At 29.7% G+C, this 26,808-nt stretch overlaps 3 protein-coding genes, 1 long non-coding RNA gene and 3 other non-coding genes across 7 annotated transcripts; 5 read left to right on the top strand and 2 right to left on the bottom strand.

The window, feature by feature from the left end:
- Window positions 1-90: 90 nt before the first annotated feature.
- Window positions 91-3,562, bottom strand: LOC108338477 (bZIP transcription factor 29). The gene is made up of 4 exons (XM_017575378.2): window positions 1,897-3,562; window positions 1,682-1,814; window positions 1,464-1,548; window positions 91-615 (listed from the first exon to the last, which is right to left on the bottom strand). Exons 1-4 carry the CDS (start codon window positions 3,093-3,095, stop codon window positions 374-376), a joined length of 1,659 nt encoding a protein of 552 aa, XP_017430867.1. The 5' UTR covers window positions 3,096-3,562; the 3' UTR covers window positions 91-373.
- A 7,350-nt stretch (window positions 3,563-10,912) lies between these two features.
- On the top strand, window positions 10,913-11,695 carry LOC128197719 (uncharacterized). Its single transcript, XR_008250412.1, has 2 exons — window positions 10,913-11,009; window positions 11,520-11,695. It is a non-coding gene; the product is annotated as an uncharacterized LOC128197719 (long non-coding RNA).
- LOC128193427 (small nucleolar RNA snoR64a) lies at window positions 11,096-11,176 on the top strand. The gene has a single exon (XR_008244648.1). It is a non-coding gene; the product is annotated as a small nucleolar RNA snoR64a (small nucleolar RNA).
- Window positions 11,326-11,408, top strand: LOC128193428 (small nucleolar RNA snoR20a). The gene has a single exon (XR_008244649.1). It is a non-coding gene; the product is annotated as a small nucleolar RNA snoR20a (small nucleolar RNA).
- On the top strand, window positions 11,520-11,603 carry LOC128193418 (small nucleolar RNA R38). Its single transcript, XR_008244639.1, has one exon. It is a non-coding gene; the product is annotated as a small nucleolar RNA R38 (small nucleolar RNA).
- A 5,890-nt stretch (window positions 11,696-17,585) lies between the features above and the next one.
- Window positions 17,586-18,998, top strand: LOC108338265 (histone H3.3). The gene is made up of 4 exons (XM_017575040.2): window positions 17,586-17,787; window positions 18,307-18,383; window positions 18,472-18,562; window positions 18,649-18,998. The coding sequence occupies exons 1-4, from the start codon at window positions 17,716-17,718 to the stop codon at window positions 18,817-18,819; spliced, it is 411 nt and encodes a 136-aa protein (XP_017430529.1). The 5' UTR covers window positions 17,586-17,715; the 3' UTR covers window positions 18,820-18,998.
- A 3,782-nt stretch (window positions 18,999-22,780) lies between these two features.
- Window positions 22,781-24,843, bottom strand: LOC108337454 (aldehyde oxidase GLOX1). Its single transcript, XM_017573984.2, has one exon. The coding sequence runs from the start codon at window positions 24,833-24,835 to the stop codon at window positions 23,000-23,002; it is 1,836 nt and encodes a 611-aa protein (XP_017429473.2). The 5' UTR covers window positions 24,836-24,843; the 3' UTR covers window positions 22,781-22,999.
- Between the last annotated feature and the right edge of the window lie 1,965 nt (window positions 24,844-26,808).

A 26,808-nucleotide genomic window follows, 5' to 3' on the forward strand; every position in this document is an offset into this window, starting at 1 on the left:
AGCAATATGAATGCTCATATTTCATTTATACTCAATCATTTTCTGTTAAACTTAAATATGTAAGAAAAATTAGAAAATGAACCGCAAATAATGATAGAATCATCGCCTTAATATAAGAAATAAATTTTTAAAAGTGAATAAAAACAAATCTTAATAAAATAAATCATAAATCCTAATGAAATCAATCTGAAATCATCATAAAATTTACAGATAGTAACTAAACTTGGGCAGTAAAATCAACAAATCTAAACTTTATTTTTGATTCTGAGTGGAGTCTTTTTTTTACTTGAACTTGGTGATGCAGTGTGCTGTGATTCACATCACAAACATTGAGTATATATGGTTGTAGAGTTTTGAAGGGCAACCGATGAGATCAGTAGGCTGTTGCTTTGCCATTCTGGCGCTGTGACTGAGTCTGTGTTTGTTCCTGGGAATGGCTGTTGTGCAGTTGACCATGTCTAAGCTGGTTAGGGTGCTGCTGGTGCTGTAACGGGAACATTTGTTGGCTAATAGCAAGCTGTTGAGCCATTCGACTCGAGAGGAGGGACTCACCGCCAAGGTCTGCGACCGTGCGCCTCAACCGCCGCACTTCGGCATCCAAAGTCTCATTCAGAGCTGCCAAAATAAGCATGCAGATGAATTTTTGTTCATTTGAAGAAGGGAGAGATGATGAAATGGAGATACATATTTCTGAATTACAAGTTTAAGATGCTAAAAATATATTGCTAATGACTTGATCTTAGAGATGATAGTTTACATACACTATAACTGCAACAATCATGAAATAAGTCACAGCTGATAGAGGCATTAGGCATGAAGCCAAAAAAGTTGTAGTAAGAATCATGGTTAGAACAGGTTCTGACCATTTGTATCAAGCATCAAAACATCAAATACTTGAACCTTGACTATCCGAGATACCTTTCCTTCCAAGTCTCGTTTTCTCTCTTTTTTTCTTTCTATTTGGCATTAAGGGTGTTTTAGTGACACCAATATGTGGGCAAAATGGCCCCAATATCTTTAAATATACAGTTTTAAAAAGGGTATGACAAACAAAATAGAACATCAGAAAAACGTAGTACTGGTGCAAAATGTACTTTACAAGCGTTTGTAAAAATGAAAGTAAATTCCAGCTGGACAGGTAGATTTCAAAGGTGAGTTGTGCAGGTACCCTGAATATAATTGGATAGTAAATCACTCCAGTTTTAGTAACATAACATCAGCCATTTACATGTTGAGGACCAGAACAAGTTTGATTAGTTTATCTGTATTCATTAAAAATTGTCATGTAGTAAACCTTGTTAGCACATAAAATCCGTTTACTAAATGAAAAGCAGACATCATTGAACCTGATCATACGTAAAAGTGGTGTGTACAAAAACAACAAAGTTCACATTTTACAGGTTAGAATAAGCAAAAACAGATTTGAGCTAATACATTAAGTAGAAGAAAATGTAAATCCATACCATCTTTCAGTTGGGACTGCTGTTCCAAGGCTTGAATCCTCAATTTGTACTCATTGTTCTCACTTTTAAGCTCTGAATTGTCCATCTGCAGACAAGCACAACAAAAGAAACGGGAGAAAAAGAATAAAGGAATGATGAAAGGGAACATTATATTCATCACAGTAAAATATAGATGACAATTTGACGAAAAATATCGGCTGAACTCAGAAGGCACGCACCTGTAATTTGGTAAATTGAGTAGACAATGTGGTTGTCTCTGTCTGAAGTGTTTGGACTTTCAGCTCCAATTCAGAAATGTATCGCATCTTCCGCTCTTTCGAGCGAGCAGCAGATAGCCTATTGGCCAAAATCCTGGACAAATATTTTAGAGTCTTAGTTGTTTTCCACCAAAAGAGAACAACATAAAAGCAGTAAAACATAAGACTATTATTACCTTTTTGCACGTTTAGGATCAGCCATGGCAATTTCAGCAAGTTTATCATTCTCCTTTATTTTCTTTAGCTCCTCCGAGCTGAATTCACCATTTCCAAACTCTATGCTTGTTTCAGATGTCTTACCCTCTAGTGAATTGCTAGGCGAGTGTTGACCACCCCGGTTTTGCAGAGGAGGAAGCTTAGGTGATTCATCTCCAATATGAAAATTTCCAATGGAGCTGTCCAACGAGTAACTTCTCCGGTGCCGGGATCCCGGTGCAATGTCCCCATTAGAACTCCTCTTAACTCCTTCCCTTCTGTCCTCAGAACAGCTTGAACTAGCCCCTCGAGCACCAGTTGTTTTCCCATTCGCATGACTCTCAACTTCGTTATCACTGCTTTCAACAGTCTTGGAACCACTGGTTCTGCTATCCAAATCTTTATCTTCCATACCAGAAAAATTCAGAGTATCAATGTTGTCCAAATTCATATATGCACTAAACAAATCATCCAGTGAATCATCCTCTTTCCTCCCAACCACAGGCTCCCCACCAAAACCATCAACACGGTCCATACTCTTAATCGGTTCCTTTAACACCAACTGAATCGGTTTCTCGTATCCTAAGTTCCCTCCCCTAGAAACATCACGATCACTCCAAGTCCTGGAGGGAACCGACTGAGGGGCAGACTGGATAAAATCAGAGATTCCCAAAGGGGAATCACTGCTGGATCGCCTGTGTCCTTTCCGAGGTGGAAGAGAATGGCCAAGCTGAAGTGCAGGACCACGATTAGGCAAAGGGGCATGTGGGTTAACCAAGCTTTCCTCAGCAGACAAATCTAATGAAATTGGGTCAGAAACGGATGGCTCCCTATAAGGAGAAGGACTCAATGGGGGCAAGGAATCCAGAGAGAAAAAAGAGGGCTGAGACAGAGACCTAGAATGGGATGAAACAGAACTCAAATTGGGAGAACCCAAACGCTGAGAAACCGAATTGGAATGGGATTGGGAGCCAAAAAACTGAGGATAGGCTGAAGAAGGTGAAATATTCGTATTAGGGTGTGAGGGTGGTATACCATAGGGTTTCTGATTCTCAGCAACACCCAATTGACTAACAGGCACAGCAGTATTCAATCGATTTGGGGGCCTGAGATTTGCTCCCGATGATGAACCAAAACCACTACCATTTCGTTTCAAATTACTTTGATCAACACCTTCCATTGACTCAACAACCGCCAACCCTTCTACTAAAAAATCACAACTTTCAACAATACTCACCAATCAACACATACAAACCTTCAAAATCCTTACACACAATTCACCCAGGCTAGTGCAGTGAAAAAAATTGCTAATAATTGCAGAAAGTTCTAACTAACACAGTACTTTGTGTACCTGGTCATAGCCAGAGCAGATTAAAAAGTGCAAACCCTATCTTGCAACCAGCACGGTGACAAAGACAAGAGTAAATTATATCAGAAGCAGAGTGTGTGTTCTGTGTCACAGAAGCAGGAAAATTCCACGGTGATGCGGAAGAGGTTTCTAGAGAAAGAACATGAGAAGCTGAAGTGTCGGAGGACGAAGATGACGATGTGGTTGTGTTGTGTGTGCTAGAAGGTAAATTTGTGAGAGTCTCTTTTTTCTCCTCTGGTCGTGAAATAAATGGCATGCGCGTGTCAACTTCGCTGGAACGCGGATATTGTTTTTTTCCCTTCATTTCCGGACTCCGTTTTATTTTTTTAACATCAAATTAAAAAGAAAAAATTACCTTCAAATTTTAATTAACATGTTTTATAATACTTTTATAATTCTTTTCAAATTTGTTTTTTTTATTTAACTCACAATTTTTATGGCAAAACTAATTTGAAAAAAAAAATAAAAAAGAGGACAACATTGAAGTTTATTTTTTATTTAAATTATTGTGAGTAGGTGATGGTGGTGTGTAGAAGTATAGAGTATTATTTATTTGTTATCTAATTGATTCGAAATCTATACGTAATAGGAAACTCCCAATTAGTCAATATGCTTTAACAACTTTACATCTTGTTTTGATGTAGACACAACATACGCGTTTCCACACGTCACATTTCTTCTATGTTTGGATCAACGTTTATGATTTTTTTTTTTACGCAGTTTATTATTTTATTTGAGCTATGTCTTCCTTTTAACCCAAAAACCATAGGCCCAATTGAAAATTCAAAATATGTTGCAAGTGTTTATTAAAAACAACTAAATTTGTATTTTGTATTTCATGGTCAAAACTAACGGTCAAGTAAACATGTATTGAATCGATGGGGTGTAAAATATTGACCGTGTATATATACAAATAAAAATATTATGAATCAATAGTTATCCGTTAATTATATATATATATATATATATATATATATATAGATTAATTTTCATGAGATTTAAATATTTATAATTCTTGCTTTGTATTATTGAATTGAATTTTGTATTTATAAATAGATGTTCAATTTGAATAACATGACATAAAATATTAGTTTTTATTTTAGAATGTTAAATTTACATTTTTGTTTAATTGGGTTATGGTTTATTTTTAGTCTAGCTGAAATGTAATATTGTATTTTTGTTTAGTTATATTACTATCTATTGACATTATAGTTCAAAATGTTGGATTTGCATGGTCTACTTCTAACTTAGCTAAAATGTCAAATTTACATTGTTGTTTAGTCAAATTATAACCCAATTACTATCTGTATTTTTAAAATATTTATATTTTATTATAAGTTAATAATATATGTTAATTGATTAAGATAATATATAAGAAAGAAACCATGAAAGTAGTAAGAAGTACTTTAATATCAATAATAAAAGCTATAAATATAATTAAGAAATAAAAAAAAATACTATACAAAATATTTTAAAATATAAATTACTTATAAAAAAATCAGTTAATGATTATATATTTAAAAAAAGTGTTAATAATTATATTATAGAAGATATAATAGAAATATAAATTATATACACATAAAAAAATGTCACTTTTATATATAGTATAGATAATAGAAAATACCATTTTTTTTTAAATTCTACCACTTCAATAGCCGTGTGAGAATTGTTTGTGATTATTGTTTTATATAATTAATTTAATCAATAACTCCATTTACTTGGTTTCTTTTTCTAATTTTGCTTCAAACATGCTTTTACTCCCATGTTTGGAGAATCTCATATTTAAGTTTTTCTTCCGTTATTTTTCATTTTTTAAAATGAATGATAATTAAGTATGTGTTAATTTTTAAAAAAATTAAATTAGATACTTTTATTACATGTAAGACTTAAGTGGAGAGTTCACGTTTTCTTCTCATGCAAATTTAATTACTCCAAAAAATTTATATCAAATTCAGACACTAGATTTATGGTTCCAACCTAATTAGAAAATAAGATAAAAAAATGAAAAAAAAAATTGGAGATACATTAATTTTCTTTACCTTTTTTTTTTCCTTTACACATTTATCTCTTTACCAAGAGTAAAATAAACATATTAAAAACCTTTTAAATCACTTAAATAACATAACTCTAATCATGAAATTTCAAATATTCAAATTCAAATTTTAACTTAAACTTTCTCTATCTTCGTAATTTCTGCATGTAAGTATGTTACACTCATTTTCTTCTCACTTCAACTCACAGATCCACTTAATTATTATTTACATCCTTTTTCTTCTAAATTCACCATCATCATACCTAATCAGTTAATAAAAATTCACTAAATATAAAAAATATATAATCCCTTCATAAATTTAAAAGAGAACACGACTTTTTAAAAAAAGAAGAAATCCTTTAATTTCTATCTAGATCATTAAAACAATTATAAAAAAAAAGTGATTATATAGTCATCTCTCAAAACACCGTCAACCCTATTAATCATAACAAAATATTTTAAATTTTGATATTATACAATAAATAAACATAAAATGCTAATTTTATATTTATTTATTAAAAGAAAGAAAAAATACAGTTTGAAATGCTAAAGATGAAAATAGTATAATTCAAAAAATCTTCAAAGAAAAAGAAGCGTAATCGTTGGAATCATTACACATATATAATTTCAATTATAGTTTTATTAAGTATTCACAAAAAGAAAGATTAATGGAACTCTTGTTAGATTAGTTGGGCACTTGCATGAACTTGATCATACGATTTTAGGTCAGACTTAATAGTTAGTTGAGTTAGCCATTTCAATGGTCTAATACATGGTGTTGATATTAAAATAAAGTTGTATTAGGTAATGTGTCTTACACATATCATGTCAAAAGTTGTTGAAATGTTTTCCTGTCGCATGGAATAAAGCTTAAGGTTATGGCTACACTTGTATGTTATTTTTCAGTTTTTATTCTAATAGTGGTGATTGATAGAACCCCCACTCTTAATCATCATTGTAGATGTTGAGCTTCTCAAAGTGACTATGACAATTTCCTTTTCCTACTTTGTTTTCGTTTTGTGTTTATCTCCTTTCACCTTCAAGATTCTAAACACAATAAAAGGGGAAATTAAATTATTGAGTTTTGTCATGTTACTAATGTATTGAACTTAAACAGACTTAGTTTAAAAAAAATAGTTATTTTTTTATGGGTTATAAGTAAAAAATAATTTTTTATATTAAGATTTATATGGGACGTAGAAATAAAAAAAATACTTATGATGATTGTTTTAATACATGAATAGTCTCATATTATTTATATAGGAGTTGAAATCAAAAACATCTTTTTCTTTTAACATTTATATTAAAAGATATAAAATTATGATAAGATGTTAAAACAAACAATATTTTAAATGTGTTAAATTATTATAACGATATTATTAAGACGAATTTGAAGTCAAAATATTTACTTAGAAAACTTTCTCAACCCAAGATACATTTAAATACATATTCTTTCTTTAACATTTTAAAAAGTCTTTTGAAAAAAACAATAATATGACAAAAGTTTTAGGTTCCAAAATGAACAATACTATGATTTGACTTATCTCAACTTACTTAAGTTTGAAATAATAATAAAGTAAAGTGTGATATCTAGCAAATATTTACATAAAAACTAGCTTAGATGAGAGGTTTTACATCATTTATCTGATGAACTTGGTTCCTTCTTTTGATACTTGTTAGAACATTCTTATGATATCAATAAACTCATTAGCGAAGAGAATACATGGTGACACTAATGAAAATTATGAACATTATAGTCCACCTGTCACGATAAGTTGACCGATAACAATTTTATAATAAAAATAACAATTGTTATACTCGTAAAAGGGGACCTAACATAATAAGTGAATAGAAAAAACTTATTATGACAAATGTAGTGAACCTATCATAGTGAGACGTAATGGCACAAATATAATTATGTTGAAAACTATTACGTTATTTTTTGGAAGACCTATTGTAATGACGACCAGTTCCACATTTGTCATGGTATCTTTAAATCCCTAATTTTTGTCACTTTTGTGTTTCACAATCAGTTCACGCTCAATCTTTCTCCCAGTTTTTCATTTTCAAGTTTTCTCATACAATCGTCGTTTTTCTAGTTTGTTCTCACGCAGTGACGTTGTCATCCACCTTTGGTAGCGTCGTGTCTACCATAGTTGGGTCGTCATCTTCTTCGTCTCACACAAGCCTGCCTCGTCTTGCGTCGTTGTCCCCTCTGTCTCACATGGTGGTGCCTCATCTTCAATTGTCGCTTCTTAGTTTGTATTATCTTGCCCTCGTCTTCCATTGTCGTGCCTCGACAAGGTTGATCTTGGTTGCGCCCTCATCCTCGAGTTTGATCTCCGCATTACCGCATCGGTATCTCACTTTTCTCATTTGGTTTTCTTCTTTTTGCAACAAATTTTAAACCTTTATATTTAATGTTTTAATGTGTTAATTGATTGGGAAAGTTTGAAGACTCGTTTCCTTTTTATGTTACCTTTGTCATTAATTCTTGAAAATGTATTTAATGTCCTAAACCTAAATCATGTATTAATTAGAGTTTGAAGAGTTTGTAGGTGAAACGTACAAAATAATATCACATGACTTAGTGTGAGATAAGCCATGTTTATGTGCATCATGCAATGCAGTTGAGTTATACTTAATATGATTGTTATTCAAATACCTCTCATATTTACTATGATAGATTTTTCACGAAGTCATAGAAAGACCACATTTTCAATAACTATCGCAACTATGACACCATAATACCTATCATAATATGTCATTTTCATTTGTCATAAAATGTCTTTTATGTAGTAGTGTGATTTGTAGTTTTTAAATTTTACTAAACTAAGTTTTTTTTTTCAATTTTCGGAATTGAATGTGTGAATTGGTTTTTCTCCTTTTTATTTAATACATTTTATTGTTTTGTGAATTGTTTAGGATTAAATATATTTTTAGTCTTTATACTTAAATGTAAAAATGAAATTCGTTTTTATCTTAGATACATTTTGTTTCAAAGGAAATGTTACAAAACAAAAATGTCAATTCACATCAATTTAAAATGTAGTTTAGCATGTTAAAAAATACACAACTGTGTTAAAATAGTTATATTATTATTTTTTAAAATTTGATGATCAAACTTTATCAAAACTTAAGATATGTACTAATTATAATTTTAAAATCTAAATATAAGAAGAAAAACATATTATTTATATTTAGAATAATTAATATAATTTTTATTTATGTTTGTTGTTTGTATAGTCTTTCTAACAATAAATTACTAGTATTTAAGAAGGATGGTTAAATGTGAAAATTTTGGTATAGTCATAGGTGGTCATCAAAACAAAATTAAATGAATATAGGTTCTTAAAAGTTTCATTCATTGCTTAATTTTTTATGTTGTTGTATGAGATATTTGTTGGTCTGGTGGTAATTGTTTTATCTGTTTATGAAAAGTGCACGCTTTTACAAGTTGACTTATTAGTAAAATAGCCTTTTTATCTGCTGGTTGATACGGAATATTTATTATATATTTACTTCTGATGTTTAATTTTTCTTGTCGTAACTTTTGGTAATAAATTTGAGCCATTGATGGCACACGTGGTTTTCTAAAGGTTGGCAAAGCCTTTAATGTTGTGAATCGTAATGTAAGTTATACACATATGATGCATATTCATCTAAAAAAAGCTATATTTATAATTGTTGCACTTTTAATAATAGGTAAGTACAAACTAGGTAAGTAGAGAAGCTTAACTATTGTGTAGTCACATGCGACGGTGTTTTAATAGGAAGCTTTTCTACTTCTGTTTTTTTTTTCCTTTATATTTTACTTTTATGATTTTGTTTCAATGTTTTTATAACTAAGAAAAACTTAAATTTGATTAATTATATTTTTCTTTTTAAACTTTTAAGCTAGTTGTTTCAAGACGGTAAGAGTGAGGTTTCTAGTTGGTTTTCAACATCAAGTATAATTGATTTTTGTATGTCATCTAAATTTTAAGTTGTTTGATTTTGAGTCTTTTGTGCATTCAAATTATTCAGAGGTGGTCGAACAGATAATGGGTCGTCTTTTAGTTTAGTAATATTGTGTAAATTCCTTGTTTGTTTGTTCTGTTATGTTTTTTCCTTGTTCCTTAGGTCTCTAGAGTCTCCCGTTTGTGTAGAACCACTAAGATGCTACATGTAAAAGATACTCTAATGTTAAAGTCAATAGATAACCAATCTGTTAGCAATTAATGCAGTGATGCATGTTATGTGCATGTATATGAAATTCATACCTTACACATTTATCTATAGTAGTTGTTATGGATTTTTACCTTTTTGTCGACCTAATAATGTATAATCATACCTTAATTGATATTAATATCTTGATTCTTTACTACCATTATTAATATGATCATTTTATAATCGATCGGTCATGTCGTTTGGTCAATGTGATCTACCATGGGGTGATGTCCCAGAGGTTGGCCTCAAATGGTTGATCAAGAGCGATCAATTCAAATTAACTCCCGAAGTAGTTGCCCAATAGTAGTCAGTCCAGAGAAGTTTGGCCAATAACTATGTTCTGAGGAGTTCAACTTAGAGTGGTCAATCTAAAGAAACTAGGCTCAGAGGAACTCGATATGTAGTGGTCAATATAAAAAAACTCAATCTAGAGGGATTTTTGACCTAAAATAGTCAACCAAAAAAAATTCAGACTAGGTTTGGAATTAAACAATTCTTTTAGTGATTGGCCCTCTAATATTAATTGAATGATCTAAACTTGATATTCAAATATTTTCATTATATTATAAATTTTTATTTTTTTAATTCATTTAACAAGTAACTTTTGTTTCGTGAAGATTTTCTTCTCATGGAGGACGAAAAAATTAATAAAAAAAATTTGTAATTATTTTAATCAACTAAAACCTAAGTCAAATAAGATAGTTTAGTGAATAATACAAATAAATAAACAAAAACTAAAAAAAAAACGATTTTATAAGAATATCTTAATCATGTAGTGGTTCTTGTTGCTTGATATTTAGTAAAAATTCTACAATTAACATTAATTATATAATATGTATGTATAACATTAATATTTGTGTATAACATTCATTTTAAACTAAATTATATAACATTTATATAAATACTAAGTTTTATTTACAAATGAAAATATATTTCAAAATATTAATTATATATATGAAACCATATTTAATATAAATTATACAATTTATAATATTTTATAAGAAAATTACAGAGATTTTAAATTATATTAAATCATTTTAATTATACATTAAATTTTATAGTATTATATATCACTTCACATTTCGTTATATTTAAAATAAAATTATATTGGTGTGATAAGTATAACATCAATATATTATAATTATAAACTTTATTAATTAGAAATAGAATTTTGTTTCAATTACTTGATTTGTCCATTTATTGATTTCAGCTACATCAGTAAATACCTGCAGAGCACATAGCTTCTGATCCGCAAGCTTCCAACATGAACTTAATAATGTGAAAATAGCCCTTGCTGGCCCAAATACTTGTTGACAGACAGATTGGGCCGAAGGATCATTAACCGGCCCACAAATTGGAGAGCTTGTGAAATTCCACATAACCACAACCATCCATTAGGTTTCCGTATGAGCGTGCTCCGTCCCGTCCTATAAATTGAAGCTGCTTTCCTTTTGTTTATGTAAAACCCTAGTTTTCGTTTGCAGGTTCTCTCTTCTCACTTTTCTCTTTTTTCTTTTCTCGCAATCGTTTTGGTTTTATCTCTATGCTTCTTCTACCTGACGCCAATTGATGAATCTTTCGAAATGTTGAGTGCTCAAACTTTGATTTTGAGTGCGATGAATACTTTTCATTGAATAGGAAGATCTGATGCCGCATTCGTACATTTCGATTTTCTTCCCGTTTTTTTGTTTATACTTTTGCAACCTACTTGTTTTTTCAATCATTCTTTGAAATGGTTTTAATCATTTTTTTTCAATGTTTACAATAGGCAAAGTTTGTATCTGATTAATTGGTGCAGTGGTCAGTGATGCAGATATCATAACTAGCTGAAATGCGACTTTTCGCATTTTTGTTGAAAATTTTGAACTAGGACGGTCTGAGGCTACTGAATCCGATTTAAAATAATGATTTCTTTTTGTTATTGAATTTTTTTGTGTTTTGATGTTTATCATTCCTATGATTTGTTACCGGCTGTCAGTCTTCGATCTATGCAGCGCTGTGGATGATGAGAAGTATCAAATTTACAGTTATCCCTGGCTGATCTAGCAGGTGATGAAAATTTGTAATCTGACGCAGTCTTTGCTTCCAAGAAATAGGTGTTTTTGTTCGTGGTTTCAAAATTCCTATGTACTATTTCAATTAGTATTGAATAATAACTTTATATTTCTAATATTAACTATTAAAACTAAAATTATCTTTTTCTAAAAATTATGTTTTTCTAATTCGGGTATAAGTAAATCAGTTATGTCCCAACGTAATCATGTAAAATGGGACTGAAAATAAAAAGGGATACTTCTATATCCATTAAAAATATTAACCAGAATGGATTTTTTTTAATTATTTAAAACATTTATGAGAAGACTTAGATCGAAAGGTATACAACTTTAAAAAATCAATAATACAACTTTAATTAGAAATCTTTAAATTTATAAGAAAGTTCAAACGTAAATTTTATACATGTGGTTAAGGTAAAACGATATTAAAAAGAAGACTGTTTCTTAAATTATATTTAAAAGAAGTCATGATTTGAAAATTTAAGTATTGTTTTAAAAATAATTATAAAAAATTATTTAAAAATATTTAAATTTATATTAACTTGAAAGTTAACTAAAATTTTTAACTTTATTATATATGCTTCTTTATTTTTTTTGTAATTTTATGACATTTGTTCCACTTAAATCTCGAATCCATTTTTATATCAATTTTTTTCCACTTAATTTTGTATATATTCTTAGCTTTCACATTTTATTTTAATTTTTGTATGACTGACAATCTGACAAGTGGTCTTACTTCTATTACTTCGACCAAACATAAATCAATATATTAATGGTAAAATCCCCTAAGTTGGAATAGCAAATTTTGAAATGTAATTAAATTGGAATTAATTTTATTTTAGATATTTTATTTTTATAAATATATGTAAAGTTATTAAAAAAATTATTTCTTATTAAGTATGCTTATCCACACTATTATTACGTAAAAGTGTACCCTTTGATAAAAATAATAATTATTTTATCAAATTTACGTTTTGAGTGACTTTTGTTGTTTTTTTTTAAATAATTTTTTTCTAAAATTTAATCACTTTTTTCTGAAATTTAATAACTATTGGAACGAAAGATTATCTAAAAGAATAAAATAAACATTACCTACACTAAAACTATACAAATTAATCAAATTACATTTTATATTTATAAAATTCAATAATTTTTTTACTTTTTTATTACAAAAAGAATTGACCATGCGTGTAATAAATGTGTTCTCACTAATAATTTAATATAAGGGATTGCTTAATATTTTCTCAATTGTTAATAACTTCTAAATATTATTAATATTTTAAATTTGATATTGAATATTATTTTTTAGTTAATTTTTCAAGAAAATAACATTGATTTTTTATCAAGGGTTAAATATGTTTTTTATCCCTTAACTTTTAGCAAAAATTGAAATTAGTTTCTCTTCAAAACTTTGGACTAATTTAGTCCCCAAACTTTAGAAATGTGTGAATTTAGTCCTTTTAACCTAATTTTGTTAACTTTATTTGATGTTTCAAACGCATATTGAAGCAAAAATGTGTTGGTATAAACAACTCAAATGCTATCATGTACTTGAAACATCAAATAAATCTAACAAAATTTAGTTAAAAGGACTAAATTTACACATTTTTAAAGTCTGGGGACTAAATTAGGCCAAAGTTTTGAAGAGGCACTAATTCCAAATTTCACTAAAAGTTAAGGGATCAAAAACATATTTAACCCTTTTATTAATACTGGGTGAAAGTTGTTTTTTTTTTTATAATGATTGATTCTAATGAAAATGATGAAGAGTGTTGATTTAAAAAATAAAAGTATTGATTATAAATTTTTTAAAAAGTATAGTGAGATATTATTGTATATTTTATTATTAATTATAGATATATTTGTAATTTATTTATAAACATATGTATGATCATATTTATGAATGTTTGTAATATATACTTATATCGGTGACTTCATAAATAATTTTGTCCAATCTTATTTAGATTAGTAATTTTGCACATGACAATTTTTATAGTTTTCTACGATTTTTTTAAGGGTTCGGGAGACTTAAAATAGTTTTTTTTGTTGGAAATAGCCCATTATCCATATATATATATATATATATATGGGGTTTGCTAACGCGCGTACGCCTGTTTTTCAGTTGGTACATTTTAGCAATGTGTACCGGATTTTAGTAGACAAAAATACTCTTATATATCATAGATTCTAAGTTTTAAGGTTAAGGGTATTTTAATAATTTTCATTCTCAAAACTTAAAAAAAAGAAAAAAAACCCCAAACCCTTAGTCACCTCTCTCATTCGTCTCAATCATTTCTCTTTCATCTCTCTCACTCCAACCTTTTCTCTTTCATCCCTATTGTAGTTCCAATTGAAAAAATCAGAAACATTTGCCTTTAAACAATTTGTCTTTTGTAAAGAGTTGAGTCATTGACATATTCACCTTCAGGCAAAGGTTCATTCAAGATCTCTTCAATTTCACCATCTTCACTAACCTCTCTAATTTCATCATCTGCATATGTTGAATCATCATCTCTGAAAAAACCCTCCAGGCCAATTACCAATTCTTTTGGATGTCATTATGCTTGTGAAAATTAGATAAAATTATATACGACAAAAATTATAAAATGAAAACTCAATATAAAGTCATTTTTTGTTAGAAATTATTTAACAATGAATGTTTATGACTTTTTCCAGGCCAATTACCAATTCCTTTGATGTCATTATGCTTGTGAAAATTAGATAAGACAAAAATTATAAAATAAAAACTCATTATAAAATCATTTTTTGTAAGAAATTGTTTGTATTTCTGATTTTTTCCAGGTCAATTACCAATTCCTTTATGCTTGTGAAAATTGGATAAAATTAGATAAGACAAAAATTATAAGATGAAAACTCATTATAAAATCATTTTTTTGTAAGATTGTTTAACGACAAGTGTTTTTGATTTTTTCAATTGGAGCTACAGTAGGGATGACAGAGAAAAGATTGGAGTGAGAAAGATGAAAGAGAAAAGGTTGAGAGAAATTTTTGATTTTTTCAATTGGGGCTACAGTAGGGATGACAGAGAAAAGATTGGAGTGAGAAAGATGAAAGAGAAATGGTTGAGAATGAAAATTATTAAAATACCCTTAACCTTAAAACTTAGAATCCATGATATATAAAGATATTTTTGTCTACTAAAACCCGGTACACATTGCTAAAACGTACCAACTGAAAAACAGGCGTACGCGCGTTAGCAAACCCCTATATATATATATATACATATATATATATATATATATATATATATATATATATATATATATATATATATATATATATATATATTTATTTGAGGGTTGCTCGATGCACTTCCCTATTTTTTCTTGCACCTTTGTATTTTAAAAATATATTTATTTAACGGCTTTCAAAATCTGTTAAAGCTTTAGAAAAATCTTTTAAAATTTTCAAAATTTGTTTTCAAAAAAGTTTTAAAGAACATCGAAATTTGTTAAAGGCTTAGAAAATCTTTTAACGGATTTTCAAATCTTTTGAAAAAAAAGGGTGTATAGAGTTTTTATAAATACAGGGATAATTTTGGAATTTTCAAAACATACGGGGAGTGCAATGAGAAACATAAGGTGGTACAGGGATTAACACTTTATATATCTTTATAAGTGAAAATATGTTTTGAAAATCATTGAAGACACATGTTTCTTAGCTGTTGAAAATCATTGAAGACATGTATATTAAAATTTTGTTTGCATTAATAAACTGTGAAAAAGTGATTACGCTTCTTAAATTTTTCAACCGAATAATTCAAGATTCAATAGCATAAATTATAATTATTGTCTCCTCTTATATTCAATTTTAAAACATACATTTCTTCAATAAATAATTTTTGTATTGAATCTCAAATAGAAAATTAAGGCTAATTCAAAACAACAATATAATTTAGCATACAATTAATCCCATATCAAACATACAAAAATTGAATAATCTATTGCCACATGATATAAAATTAGTTGCTCATATTATAAAATAAATTTAAGATAAAAAAATATGAATCTAGGAGCGAAAAAGGCAGAGAACAATGGTGAACGGTGACTCTACTCGATATTTGTAATGCATCAAAAGCCCACCACATAAAATAATACGTGGACACAAAAACAAAAATTTTATTAGTGTGAAAAACCAAAAGTAACTCAAGAACACCCAAAAGAAGGTAAAGAACGAAGGAACCAAAGCTCACCGTGGAGAAACAAATGAACGAAAGAAAGACCACTCAGAAGGAGTTGAAACCCAGTCAATGGTCTTAGTTTTTTATAAAACCGAAGCAAAACTGGTTTATGACACTGATTCTCTGAACAACCGAGACCATAGGATCCATTTAGAATTTGAACAATCTGAAGTTCTTTCTGCAAGGTACGAAGTCAAAACCCCGTGACAGCGATTCTGCAAAGAACCGAGACCATAGACCTGTTCAAAATCAGAAAAGTCTGACATACCTCTCTGCAAATGAGAATGTCAGGACCTTATGTCACCTGTTATGAGAAGAACCGAGGTAGTAAATCATGATTACTACGTACTTAATTGAAAATTTTAAATTTGTGTTAATGTGATCCACCTTTAGGTTCTAGTTATTCATTTATTGATGCTAAAAAAAATATGACTTCAATTCTTTTATAATGAAAACTATAAATTTGTGAAAATTGCAAAATGTAACTGTGACTTTTTTATGTTTCGTTTTCATCGAAACCATAATTTATTAAGCATGTTAAAAATCTATTTTTGTATTAGTGATACTTTAATAAATTTTGATATATTTATATGGAGAGATTTTTGTTTTCAGAACAGATGCAAAAGTTTATTATTCTTATGAACCAATCTTAAATTTTATGATTATGTGAGTATACTCTGTAATGAATAGTGTATATGAACTTAATTTTATTATTTTAACTCTTGCAATACGGTTGACTCATGGTCTCGTTTGGGGAAGTCTATATATCTCATGTTTTTAAGGTGTTCAGTATTTAGTTCGTAGCAATTATTGCTAAGTAATTGTTACTTTAATAATTCAAACAATATGAAATCATATTATTATTTACACACATTACCATACCATTATTTTGTATTTGTATGAAGTTTGAATATTGAAAACTTTCATGGTCTTTTAGTCTTTGTATATATCAGTATAAATGTAAAAATTATCTTTCATGTTAAGTGGGCTATGACCAGTATAAATGAGAAACTTTCATGTTCTCTTACTGACGTAAAATCTTTAATAAAATAAAAACTTATTTAACTAAATTTAAATATCAGCTATGACCATTAAACGAAACACATTTTGAATAACTCGAATCTATCAAACTACACAACTTAAGTTTGTTGAGATTCAGATCAAATTATATTTTACACTCTATTCCCTTAAGCATATACGAACAAAAAGCCAAACAAATGTTTTCTTGAACTTGAATTCAACGTTTAAATAAGATTGACTTATCCTAATAAGAAAAGTATATACACCTTGTAAAAAATAGATTCAACATTAAAAAGTTTGAAAAAAAGAAGTCTTTTAAATCTCAAATTAAAATTATATAATACTATATTTTTTTAGAATATATATTTTTTAAAATATAATAAAATTTATGTTGGTATATTTTTTTGCATGCAATTTTATATTTACGAATTAATCTGTAATTAGTTTTACTAAATAGCTATGATCAAATAAAGAAATCTGTTAAAAAAAAAAATGAAATATGTTAACTATAAACTAATATTTTCTAAACAAAGCTTAGGTTTAAATATTTCAAAGTGTATTCATATTTTAATATTATAGTTTGTGTTTTTTTGGTAGTGTAAGGTAACATAAAAAGGACACGGGGTATTAGAGATAGCGGAGCGAAGTTTTAACGAAAGAAACACAAATGCTCCACGCTGGCAATCCTTTCTTCACGCTCCAGCCAATAGGAAACAAGCACACGGATCGCGATCATTAATAATGAAATATATTAAAAGTCCACGCTCGCTTATCTCTGATTAAACCGACCTAACCCTCGTATTACACACGCTTATATAAATACATAAATCTCTTCTCTTTCTTTCGTATCTAAGACATTATTCGTTTGCGTAATCGAAAGACCAATCTTCTCTCTTCACCTTTTTCTCCTCTCCCATGGCTCGTACCAAGCAAACCGCTCGCAAGTCCACCGGTGGAAAGGCTCCAAGGAAGCAGCTCGCCACAAAGGTATTCGATTTCATCTGATTATGACGTTTTTATCAAAGTCAATTGCGTATTCTTGTTCATTAACGGATGTTTTTTCAAATCCAATTGCAATCTAGGGTTTCTTTATGCTAGGGCTTTTTATTTGACGTTTTTGAAAGTCAATTTCATATTTAAATGCAATTTAGGGTTTTCCTATTCCAGGGTTTCTGACTGTGAAGTTTTTCTAATTCAATTGCACATTCCTGTTGGCAAACACAGGGTTTTTCAAATTCATGTGAAATTTACGGGTTTCCTACGCTAGGGTTTCTGGTTGTTAAGTTTTTCTAATTCAATTGCATATTCCTGTAGTCAAACAAAGGGTTTTTCAAATTCAAGTGCAATTTAGGTGTTTCGCATGCTAGGGCTTCTGATTGTTTCGTTTTCCAGATTCAATCGCGTATTCTTGGCGACTGACAAAGGGCTTTTGAGAATTTGTTTTTCCGGTTACCGATTTCATGATTTTTAAGGCTAGTTATTGATTAATTCGCGATTTAATTGTAGGCTGCGAGAAAATCTGCACCGACTACCGGTGGCGTGAAGAAGCCCCATCGCTATCGCCCTGGAACCGTCGCTCTTCGGTAATTATCTTCCTTATCAGAAATCATGGTGTTTCTCCTCGTTATCTCCTTTTCTCTTAATATTGATATATTCCTTCAATGATTTCAGTGAGATCCGTAAGTACCAGAAGAGCACAGAGCTACTGATCCGCAAACTTCCATTCCAGCGTCTGGTTCGTGAAATCGCCCAAGATTTCAAGGTTTGTTCTAATTTCAAAACTCAAACTGTTTATACTTTTACCCATGTGATATTTTCGTCATACTGATTATGTTTCGTGTTTGACAGACTGATCTGAGGTTCCAGAGCCACGCTGTTCTTGCACTTCAGGAAGCCGCTGAGGCTTATTTGGTTGGTTTGTTTGAGGACACCAATTTGTGTGCAATTCACGCCAAGAGGGTCACCATTATGCCTAAAGATATTCAACTGGCACGCCGTATCCGTGGAGAACGTGCTTAGGCCAATTTTATGAAGCATTCGTATTTCTTAGTTTCGCATTATATTTCTTTCTTGTAGGGTTTTAGTTTTATCTGAGTTTCATATGTGATGTACAGAAGATACACTATATCAACTAGTTCTTAGCATTTCTACATCCTAATGACTGATGTTTGACTAATACAATCTCGTTATTAGAAAAATTAATTTTCATACTTTTAATTGATTTATATTTCGGATTACTGATTTTTTTTTTCTGCGATTTTACTGGATTCAACCAAGTCTTCAAATTGGATTGTGAAATTTTGTCTTTTTTAAACAAATTATGTCATTGAGTATTTATTATAGAAACTAATATAAGATTCTGTAATGTATATACACAACTTTTTTTTATTGGAATTTTCTTTCTCTGTTTAAATGAGTTGTTTTATTATTATTTATATTTAATTGACTTTATTTAATTTTTCCTAAGATGATCGTATTATTAGTTTTGTTATGGAGTACTATAATTTATTTCTTTTCCATGAGATTGGAAATTACTTAGGTGAAATTCTAGCACTCTAAGGATTTTTTTTTGTTATTAAAGGTGCTTTTTATTTCTAGATTATTATATGGACAAAACATAATTTAACTTTTTGAAATCGTGATTATCAGTGATGAAAAATATCATCGGATAATGAAGTCGTTCCAGTTTTAAAATCCCTTATAGTGCTAAATCTGTTGATGTTTTATGTTTAATATGAGCAACTAATTACTGTATTTAAACCGCACGAAATAAAGTGAAAAATTCTGTAATAATTTTGTTAGTATGGTTAATTTTTGAAAGAGAAAAAGGAAAAGTGGCCTACATATTAGCCCATTTGCTCTGAGGAACATAAAAGGTGAACTTTTTGTTAACAAATGCACCTATGGTAAATAGGGAAGATTGAATGATAAAAGGTATGAGTTTTTTGCAGAATAAAAAAGCAGAAATTAGGGAGACCCGTGAATGAAATTTGACTCAACAAACTGACCCGTGAAGTGAATCGGTGTTTATATGTAGCACCCGTGAATCAAAATTCAGACACACTCATCCACAACATCATCTGTCACAAGCCACACATTCCATATTTCAATTCCAACCATATTAAAAAAAAATGCATATGCTAAGATCCTAAATCATAACCTTTTAGCGTTTTAAGAATTTAATTAACCATGTTTCACACTTTTAAGACTTTGTTTGAATCCGTGGGTGCAATGTTAGAGATTTGCAATAACTTATTTGCTTCATTGAAATTTAAGGAAAGTTATTTGTAGTATAATCGAGTGATTATTTAGACATACGTAATCAATTATATTATTATTTTTAAAGATTAAGGTTTAGAAATTTTTAAAGGATAACTATAATTATCATATGGACTTACATAATTGTTATGCATTATTTATAAAAATGAATAGTTGTTATACATGTTATATAAAACCAATTATATCTTTTATTATAATTGATTTTGTGAATAGTTTGGGTTCAATATGAACTTATGAAGTAAAACATAATCAACTATAAATTTTTTTAATATTATTATAACTACTGAAGAAATCTACTTAAGCAATCTTTTATGAATGGTTTTTAATCAATAATATAAGCTGAAAACATTCTTTTTAATACAGTATATCATGATCAATTATGTTATTATGATAATCAATTATACACCTTATTTAACTTTAGACAAAATTAATCAATTAACTAAACTAAATATAATTAATTTTTTACTTTTTTTATCTATAAAACTTTAACTGAATTACTACTATTTAATTTAACCTGATTTTAGATTCTATAATTATTTTATAAAAAAGCTAACTAAAATTTGTTTTTTCTTTTTTAAACCGATCCATTCATTTATAAAGTCGATAATTGTGTTTTCTTTTTCTCTATTTTTTACCTAATACAAAATAATGTCGTTTTTTACTACAACTTTCTTCATTTACTTTTTTTTTCACCCTTTTATTTCCCATCACCCAATCTAAAAAAGGCGAACTAAAATTTAATTAAAAAACAATCCTTGTAACAATTATGATATTATACTGTGGACACACTGCTATTTATTGAATTATGCAGTCAATCTAACTATGAGATTTGGTGGTGTCAGTGTCTGGTTTTTGGAATTTGGAGTTGATTTCTGAGAAACTCCACGCATTGAGATAAGATTTTCTAATTATTGATATCAGGAAATTGTCAAAACAGATACTATTTGGAGATAACTGGTTTGGAATTTTCAGAGTTTAAGCAAAAGTATAAAAGATTCATACACTTTTACAAATCATATCATACATGATACCACTTTTGTTTTACTTTTCGAAATAAAACAAAATACTCGATAATATGATTAAAAAATTAAGAAATAATACATCATACATTTTTATACTCATTTGACACATAATATAAGAATAAAATATCATAAAAACGTAAAATTTGGTATATTAAAAAAAAAAGAAAAAAAAAAATAAAAATAATGTGAAATGAATGTAAAATTTTTAGATGTGTTAAATAATATTTTTCTAAAAAATTAAAAAATGACTGGATTATCATAAATAATTTTTAGTTAGTTTACGTGACCCCTTCTTGTAGTTGGATATGATAATTGACAATTTTGATTAACCAAACTCACTAAAAATAATCAGGTTTTGAATGTTATTGTAAATAGAAAATAATAACATTTCCAGTTTAAGAACAAAGAAGATTATGTACATTTCTCTGATTCAGTTTCTTGTTTAATTTTGATTTAATCAACTTAAGCTTCTTTTGATCACAAAAGGCCAGATACACGTCCTATTGATCTAATTGATTTAGATAGAATATAATTACTCAGGCAACAAAACTTCCCACTTTTTAATAAAGTACTTTCATAAACTTGCAAATTTGGGGTCACTTTCATTGTTTACATAATTTAAATAGTACAACAGAGATGTTTAGAGATTTAAAATACCATTTAAACCTCATTTTATAATACACTCTTTAATATATGATACTCTTAATATAATTATAATAAAAATATTTAACTTAGTACAAATTTTTAAAAGATATTACCAAATTAACTTTCATTGTTAATTGTTCCTTTTTTTAAACTCTTACCATTCCTTGATATAAAGCATTAATAATCATAATATTTAATAGGATTAAATAAAATATACATTGAGAAAATTATTTTGTAGTTATAAAATTTCTTAGAAGATGACCAACAATTTCTTCTAAATTTTTCTGATAAAAAATCATTTCCTTTTAAAAGATACCTTACACACGTAAATTGTTAATCTATCATATGAATATCTTTGACCTCCCCCGTAAAATTATCTCTTGTTGTAAGTGAAAATAATTTATATTTAATATTATAAATGTAAATAAAAATTATAAATTTCGGTAAATATCATCTCTATAGGACCTACTCAAATTGATAATTTCTTATGGGTTTCAATAAACCGTGAAAAAAACTCAGGAAAAAAATTTCTTTTTGTCCTTTTGGATTTTATAAGTATTGGTATTTCATGCATTTAATTATATTTTGAGTAATAATATTTTGATACACAAATTTTTACATCTGACATTATCTTTTATTTATTTTTTACAAATATAAAAGTTTAATTTTTAATAGTTATTTTGTTCCTACAAGTCAAATAAATATTAATATATGTCATCGTATGATTCCTCTTATATTTTTTACAAGGTTTGGTGCATTTACGTGAAGAAATCTGTACTACTATTATGTTCATTATTCCTTATTGCAACATATGCTTCTGCAAACTTTGTCACTGTCGTTTTTAGAGTTCTGTTTACACATCACATGACTGAAATTGTTCTTGTTCATACTACAACCAACTGGGCGTGATCTTCAATGTCAAACATGCCCAGATAATACCTCACAGTATAATATTTAAAAATTAGAAAAAGTACTTTATCATTGATCATCAGATCCACGATAGGAATATATAATATGTATATTAAAACAATAATATTTTAATATTTATAGATTACATTACACTGAAATTTAAAGATTATCTTTATATTAGTCACGGACATTTTCCGGTGACCACACCAAATCCTTCTATCCACATGCAACTAGGATGTCATACACTTGTAGTTAATATTACTAGAAACTATACACAAGCAATATTATAAGGTTTTATAAATATGAATTTCTTTTTTTTAATTAGGGTTTTGTTGTGATAAGGATTAAAGAATTTGGATCCAAATTCCTTCGCTTGGAATTTCTTGGTGGACCACAAACAGTAGATAAAAACCGGGTGGTGCAAGAACGGGCGAACCGGGTGTTGTCACCTCAAACTCAAACGTTGTTGGTCCATCAACGTTTGTCACGTTGCTGGGTTCCAGCACCAGCATCCTCTGATTCATCGAAAACGAGTGCGTGTTGAAAGGCGGCGCCAGCACCGTCACCCGCACCAAACTCCGAACCAAAGACCCGCTCGCCACGTCGACCCGAACCTTCACTGTCTGCCCGTAGGCTACCCTCGTCCCCGACACCGGACCAACGATTCTCGGACGCACATTCTGAAACGCCGCTTCTAAATACGGCGGCGAAAACGCTTCAATGCTAAGCTCGGTGGGGAAAATCACGTGCGAGAAATTGTACCCCACGTGGGGGTTACTCCCCGCAACCAGAACCCTTCCATCACGAACTAAAATCGCAGTTGAGTGATACATTCGAGGAGTATTGCTGGCGTTAAGAATCTCGAACCTCGACCCGGGATTGTTATCCGGGTAATAAACTAACGGAGCCAGAACCGGGTCGCGCCCGTATTCCCAGCCAGCGCTTCCGGAACCTGCACCGTTAATAATCAAAACGTTGCCGTTTGGAAGGAGAAGCATATCGCCCATGAGTCTACCTTTACCTCCGGGCATTGTCTCCACGACCCAGGTTGGATTCGGGTCGGTTATTTTAATCCGAGCACAGGTTGTCAAAGCTCCGATAAATGTACGCTTTCTTTTGGCTTGAGTATAAGCCCCTCTCGGGGCTCCGCCACAGATTAAAACCTCAGCTTCGGTAAAAGAAAAGTCTGGGGTTTTACTGCGTAGGGGTATGAGAACAGCGGAACCGGTGCTGGGGTAACACCTGGGGTCGTTGCCGGGAATGTTGGGGAACGTTTTAACGACGGTGTTTTTGGTGTAGTCTAAGAGAATGGCTTTGTTGTTGGCGAAGATGAAGAGGGTGCCATCCACGTTGAGGAAAACAAAGGGGTAGAGGTTGTTTTCTTCGAAAAGATCTGTGGTTTGAACGAGGAAGGGTAAGGAGTAGGCGTTTTTGGCTGTGGCGTAGCTTTTAGGGTAAAACTCGTAGTTGAATTGTCTTCTGCCGCCGACGATGATTTGGCGCCCGTCCGGGAGTTTATGGTTGGTGGCATACCAGCGGCGCACGGCGAGGCCGCCGGGGATTTCTTTCCAGTCGCAGGTGGCGCAAGGGAAAAATGTCCGCACAACTCTGTCGCCGTCGTTGAAGCCGCCGGTTTGAACCAGCGTTCCGTCGACGGCGACGGAGGCGGAGGAGCACCATATGTTGGTTTGAAGGAAAAGGGGGCGGAAGGTGTTGGAGGCGACGTCGTATTCGACGGAGTGGGCAGTGCAGTCTGTTTTGACGACCCGTTCGTTGGGGTCGTGGCGGCAGCGGCCGCCGGGGAGGGACAGGTTGGAGAGGCCGAAGTCGGTGCGGTCGAAGATGAGTATAGTGTCGGTGTGGAGGAGCTGCATGTGCATGGCGACAATGCCGATGCTTTTCTGAAGAAGCTGCCACTGGCCGGAGCCGGCGGAGACGACGGCACATGGCGGCGGGAGTGTGACGGCGAGGAGGAGAATTGTGAAGAAGATTGAAAAAGGTTGTCTCATTTTGTTGACGTATGAGGACGAGTTTGGTGAAGTGAGAATAAGTAGTGAAATGGTGAGGTAATAAGGACGAAGAATCACCATCATGAATATTGAATGAAGAATCATGATGACGATGATGATTGAAGTGAGCTTTGAAATGTTCGTTTTTAAGCATTCTAACAGTAGAAACATTCAGTTTAGAAACATAATATTTAATACACATAAAATCTTGATATTCATTTTATACTATTCCTTTTTACTTTTTACTTATTTTAAAAAATTATATAAAAATTTATTCTTTTATAAAAATTTTATTTTTATATATCAAATAAATATAAAAATGTTTCACTCACTTATTATTTTTCAGTGTTATACGACTACTTTTTTTTCTAATCTTCAAGACATAAGCTCTTTTCTCTTACTATTTTGTAAAAAGTAAAATAAAAAATAATTATTTTCTAATTTAATCCTATTTATTAATTTTATTCGAATTTTAAAAAATTTCTTTAGTTGTTAATCTTTTTGGTTTAGTCATTTAACTTTTTAAAAACAATTTGGCTCTTTATCAATTTGCTAACTTCTCGCTTGACTATAAATAGTGGTTTGAAAAAAAATAAACTTAATTATAAATGGAAAGAGAAATAACAAATGATTGATTAAAAATTAAAGAATCAATAAACAGTCAAGAAGATCAAAATAAATGTTTTTAAAAAATTAAAGAACTAAATTAGATATTGAAAAAAAAAAGCTAAAATTTTAAATTTAATGTTTTTAAAAAATTAAAAATTGAGGTTAAAAATAAATAATTAGGAGTCCTTTTAAAAGTTAGAATAAGATTAGATGAACGACTTAAGAATTAATTCAATAAAAAGTCAATAAAAAAATTAAACTTCTGTTTTTAGAATGGAGTGTAATTGTTTCAAAATGGTAACGGGTTGGTTCTACTGTATGAGGTAGATGAAGAAAGAGATCAAACGAAAAAAAAATTGAAATTAAACGTAAATTTACTTTTAGAGATATTTAAGTTATTAAAAAATAATTATTGTATTTGTAATAATAAAATAAATTAAAAAGTAAAACAATAAATATAAAGTTTATGTAAAAAATTATTAAATATTAAAGTAATAATAATGGTGATGGAAAATGTGTGAAAAATGGATAAAAAAATAGACGAGAGAGGAGATATATGTAGGGATGATAGTTCTCCAATTTTGTCACGTGGACATTGTAGTTTCATTTATTATTACCTTTTGGAATAAAAGTCAATAATGAGAAACAACAAAAGAAATAAAGCAATGTTAAATAAAAATATTTTTTTGTTTGCACATATTTTTACTTTTGAGATTATACTTTGAATACACGGAAATGAAAAGATTAAAAAATATCTAGTACTTATTTTTCTTTTAATAATTTCCTTTTTTTTCTCATCTCTTAACCTTTATTAAGAGCCAAAAAAGAAAAAAAGATGGTATTTTTTAGTGGTATTTAGTGTTTGATATCTTACTTTATTTTATTATAATTACAGGTATTCACACAGATGAAGTATAGGTCATATCTTACTGGTAGTGACAGAAATGAAAAAAAAAGTATACATAATAAAACAAATATTTTTCAAATTTTATATACTATTGCTTGCACGTCACGGTTTTTGAAAGAAATTTTAGACAAGCTTTTTACAAGAAGAAATTATTTTTTTTAATTTTTTTAATTAAAGCCGATCAATAATTTGTTAAAGACTAATCAAGAATATTTGATAATATGTTATGATAAGAATAAATAAATAAATAAACCAGCATAAGTGTAATAAATACTTGCACGCATATGGCATGAGAGTCTCCACCACGATTTTCATCTTGGTCCACCTTTTGATCATACAGCTTCTCTGGTCAGTCTCTTCCACTCTGTTCTTTGCTTGCATTTGTCCTTAAGCAATGGAGATATAATTTTATATTTATTTGATATATATAGTACAAAAAGAAAAATAGTTATACAAAATAAAATTTTGCATTTAAAAATAAATAAATAAATAATTTCAAATAAATATAAAAAAAATTGTGTATTAAAATATCAATTTTTTTTTACTTTGATCTATAAACTTTTTGCACATAAATTTATTGGAAATTTGAGATCTTCCACGATATTTTAGGATATCAAAAGTTTCATAT

Source organism: Vigna angularis, chromosome 7 (genome assembly GCF_016808095.1).
Source record: "Vigna angularis cultivar LongXiaoDou No.4 chromosome 7, ASM1680809v1, whole genome shotgun sequence".
NCBI lineage: Eukaryota > Viridiplantae > Streptophyta > Magnoliopsida > Fabales > Fabaceae > Vigna > Vigna angularis.

What these genes read in the sequence shown, in the direction of transcription:
- LOC108338265 (XM_017575040.2), top strand. Translation starts at nt 17,716, where the DNA reads ATGGCTCGTACCAAGCAAACCGCTCGCAAGTCCACCGGTGGAAAGGCT. An exon ending in CCTGGAACCGTCGCTCTTCG is followed by an intron (nt 18,384 to 18,471) that starts GTAATTATCTTC and finishes CAATGATTTCAG; the next exon opens with TGAGATCCGTAAGTACCAGA. An exon ending in AAATCGCCCAAGATTTCAAG is followed by an intron (nt 18,563 to 18,648) that starts GTTTGTTCTAAT and finishes CGTGTTTGACAG; the next exon opens with ACTGATCTGAGGTTCCAGAG.
- LOC108337454 (XM_017573984.2), bottom strand. Translation starts at nt 24,835, where the DNA reads ATGTTTCTACTGTTAGAATGCTTAAAAACGAACATTTCAAAGCTCACT.
- LOC108338477 (XM_017575378.2), bottom strand. Translation starts at nt 3,095, where the DNA reads ATGGAAGGTGTTGATCAAAGTAATTTGAAACGAAATGGTAGTGGTTTT. An exon ending in CTCAATTTACCAAATTACAG is followed by an intron (nt 1,549 to 1,681) that starts GTGCGTGCCTTC and finishes GCTTGTCTGCAG; the next exon opens with ATGGACAATTCAGAGCTTAA. An exon ending in GCAGTCCCAACTGAAAGATG is followed by an intron (nt 616 to 1,463) that starts GTATGGATTTAC and finishes TTATTTTGGCAG; the next exon opens with CTCTGAATGAGACTTTGGAT.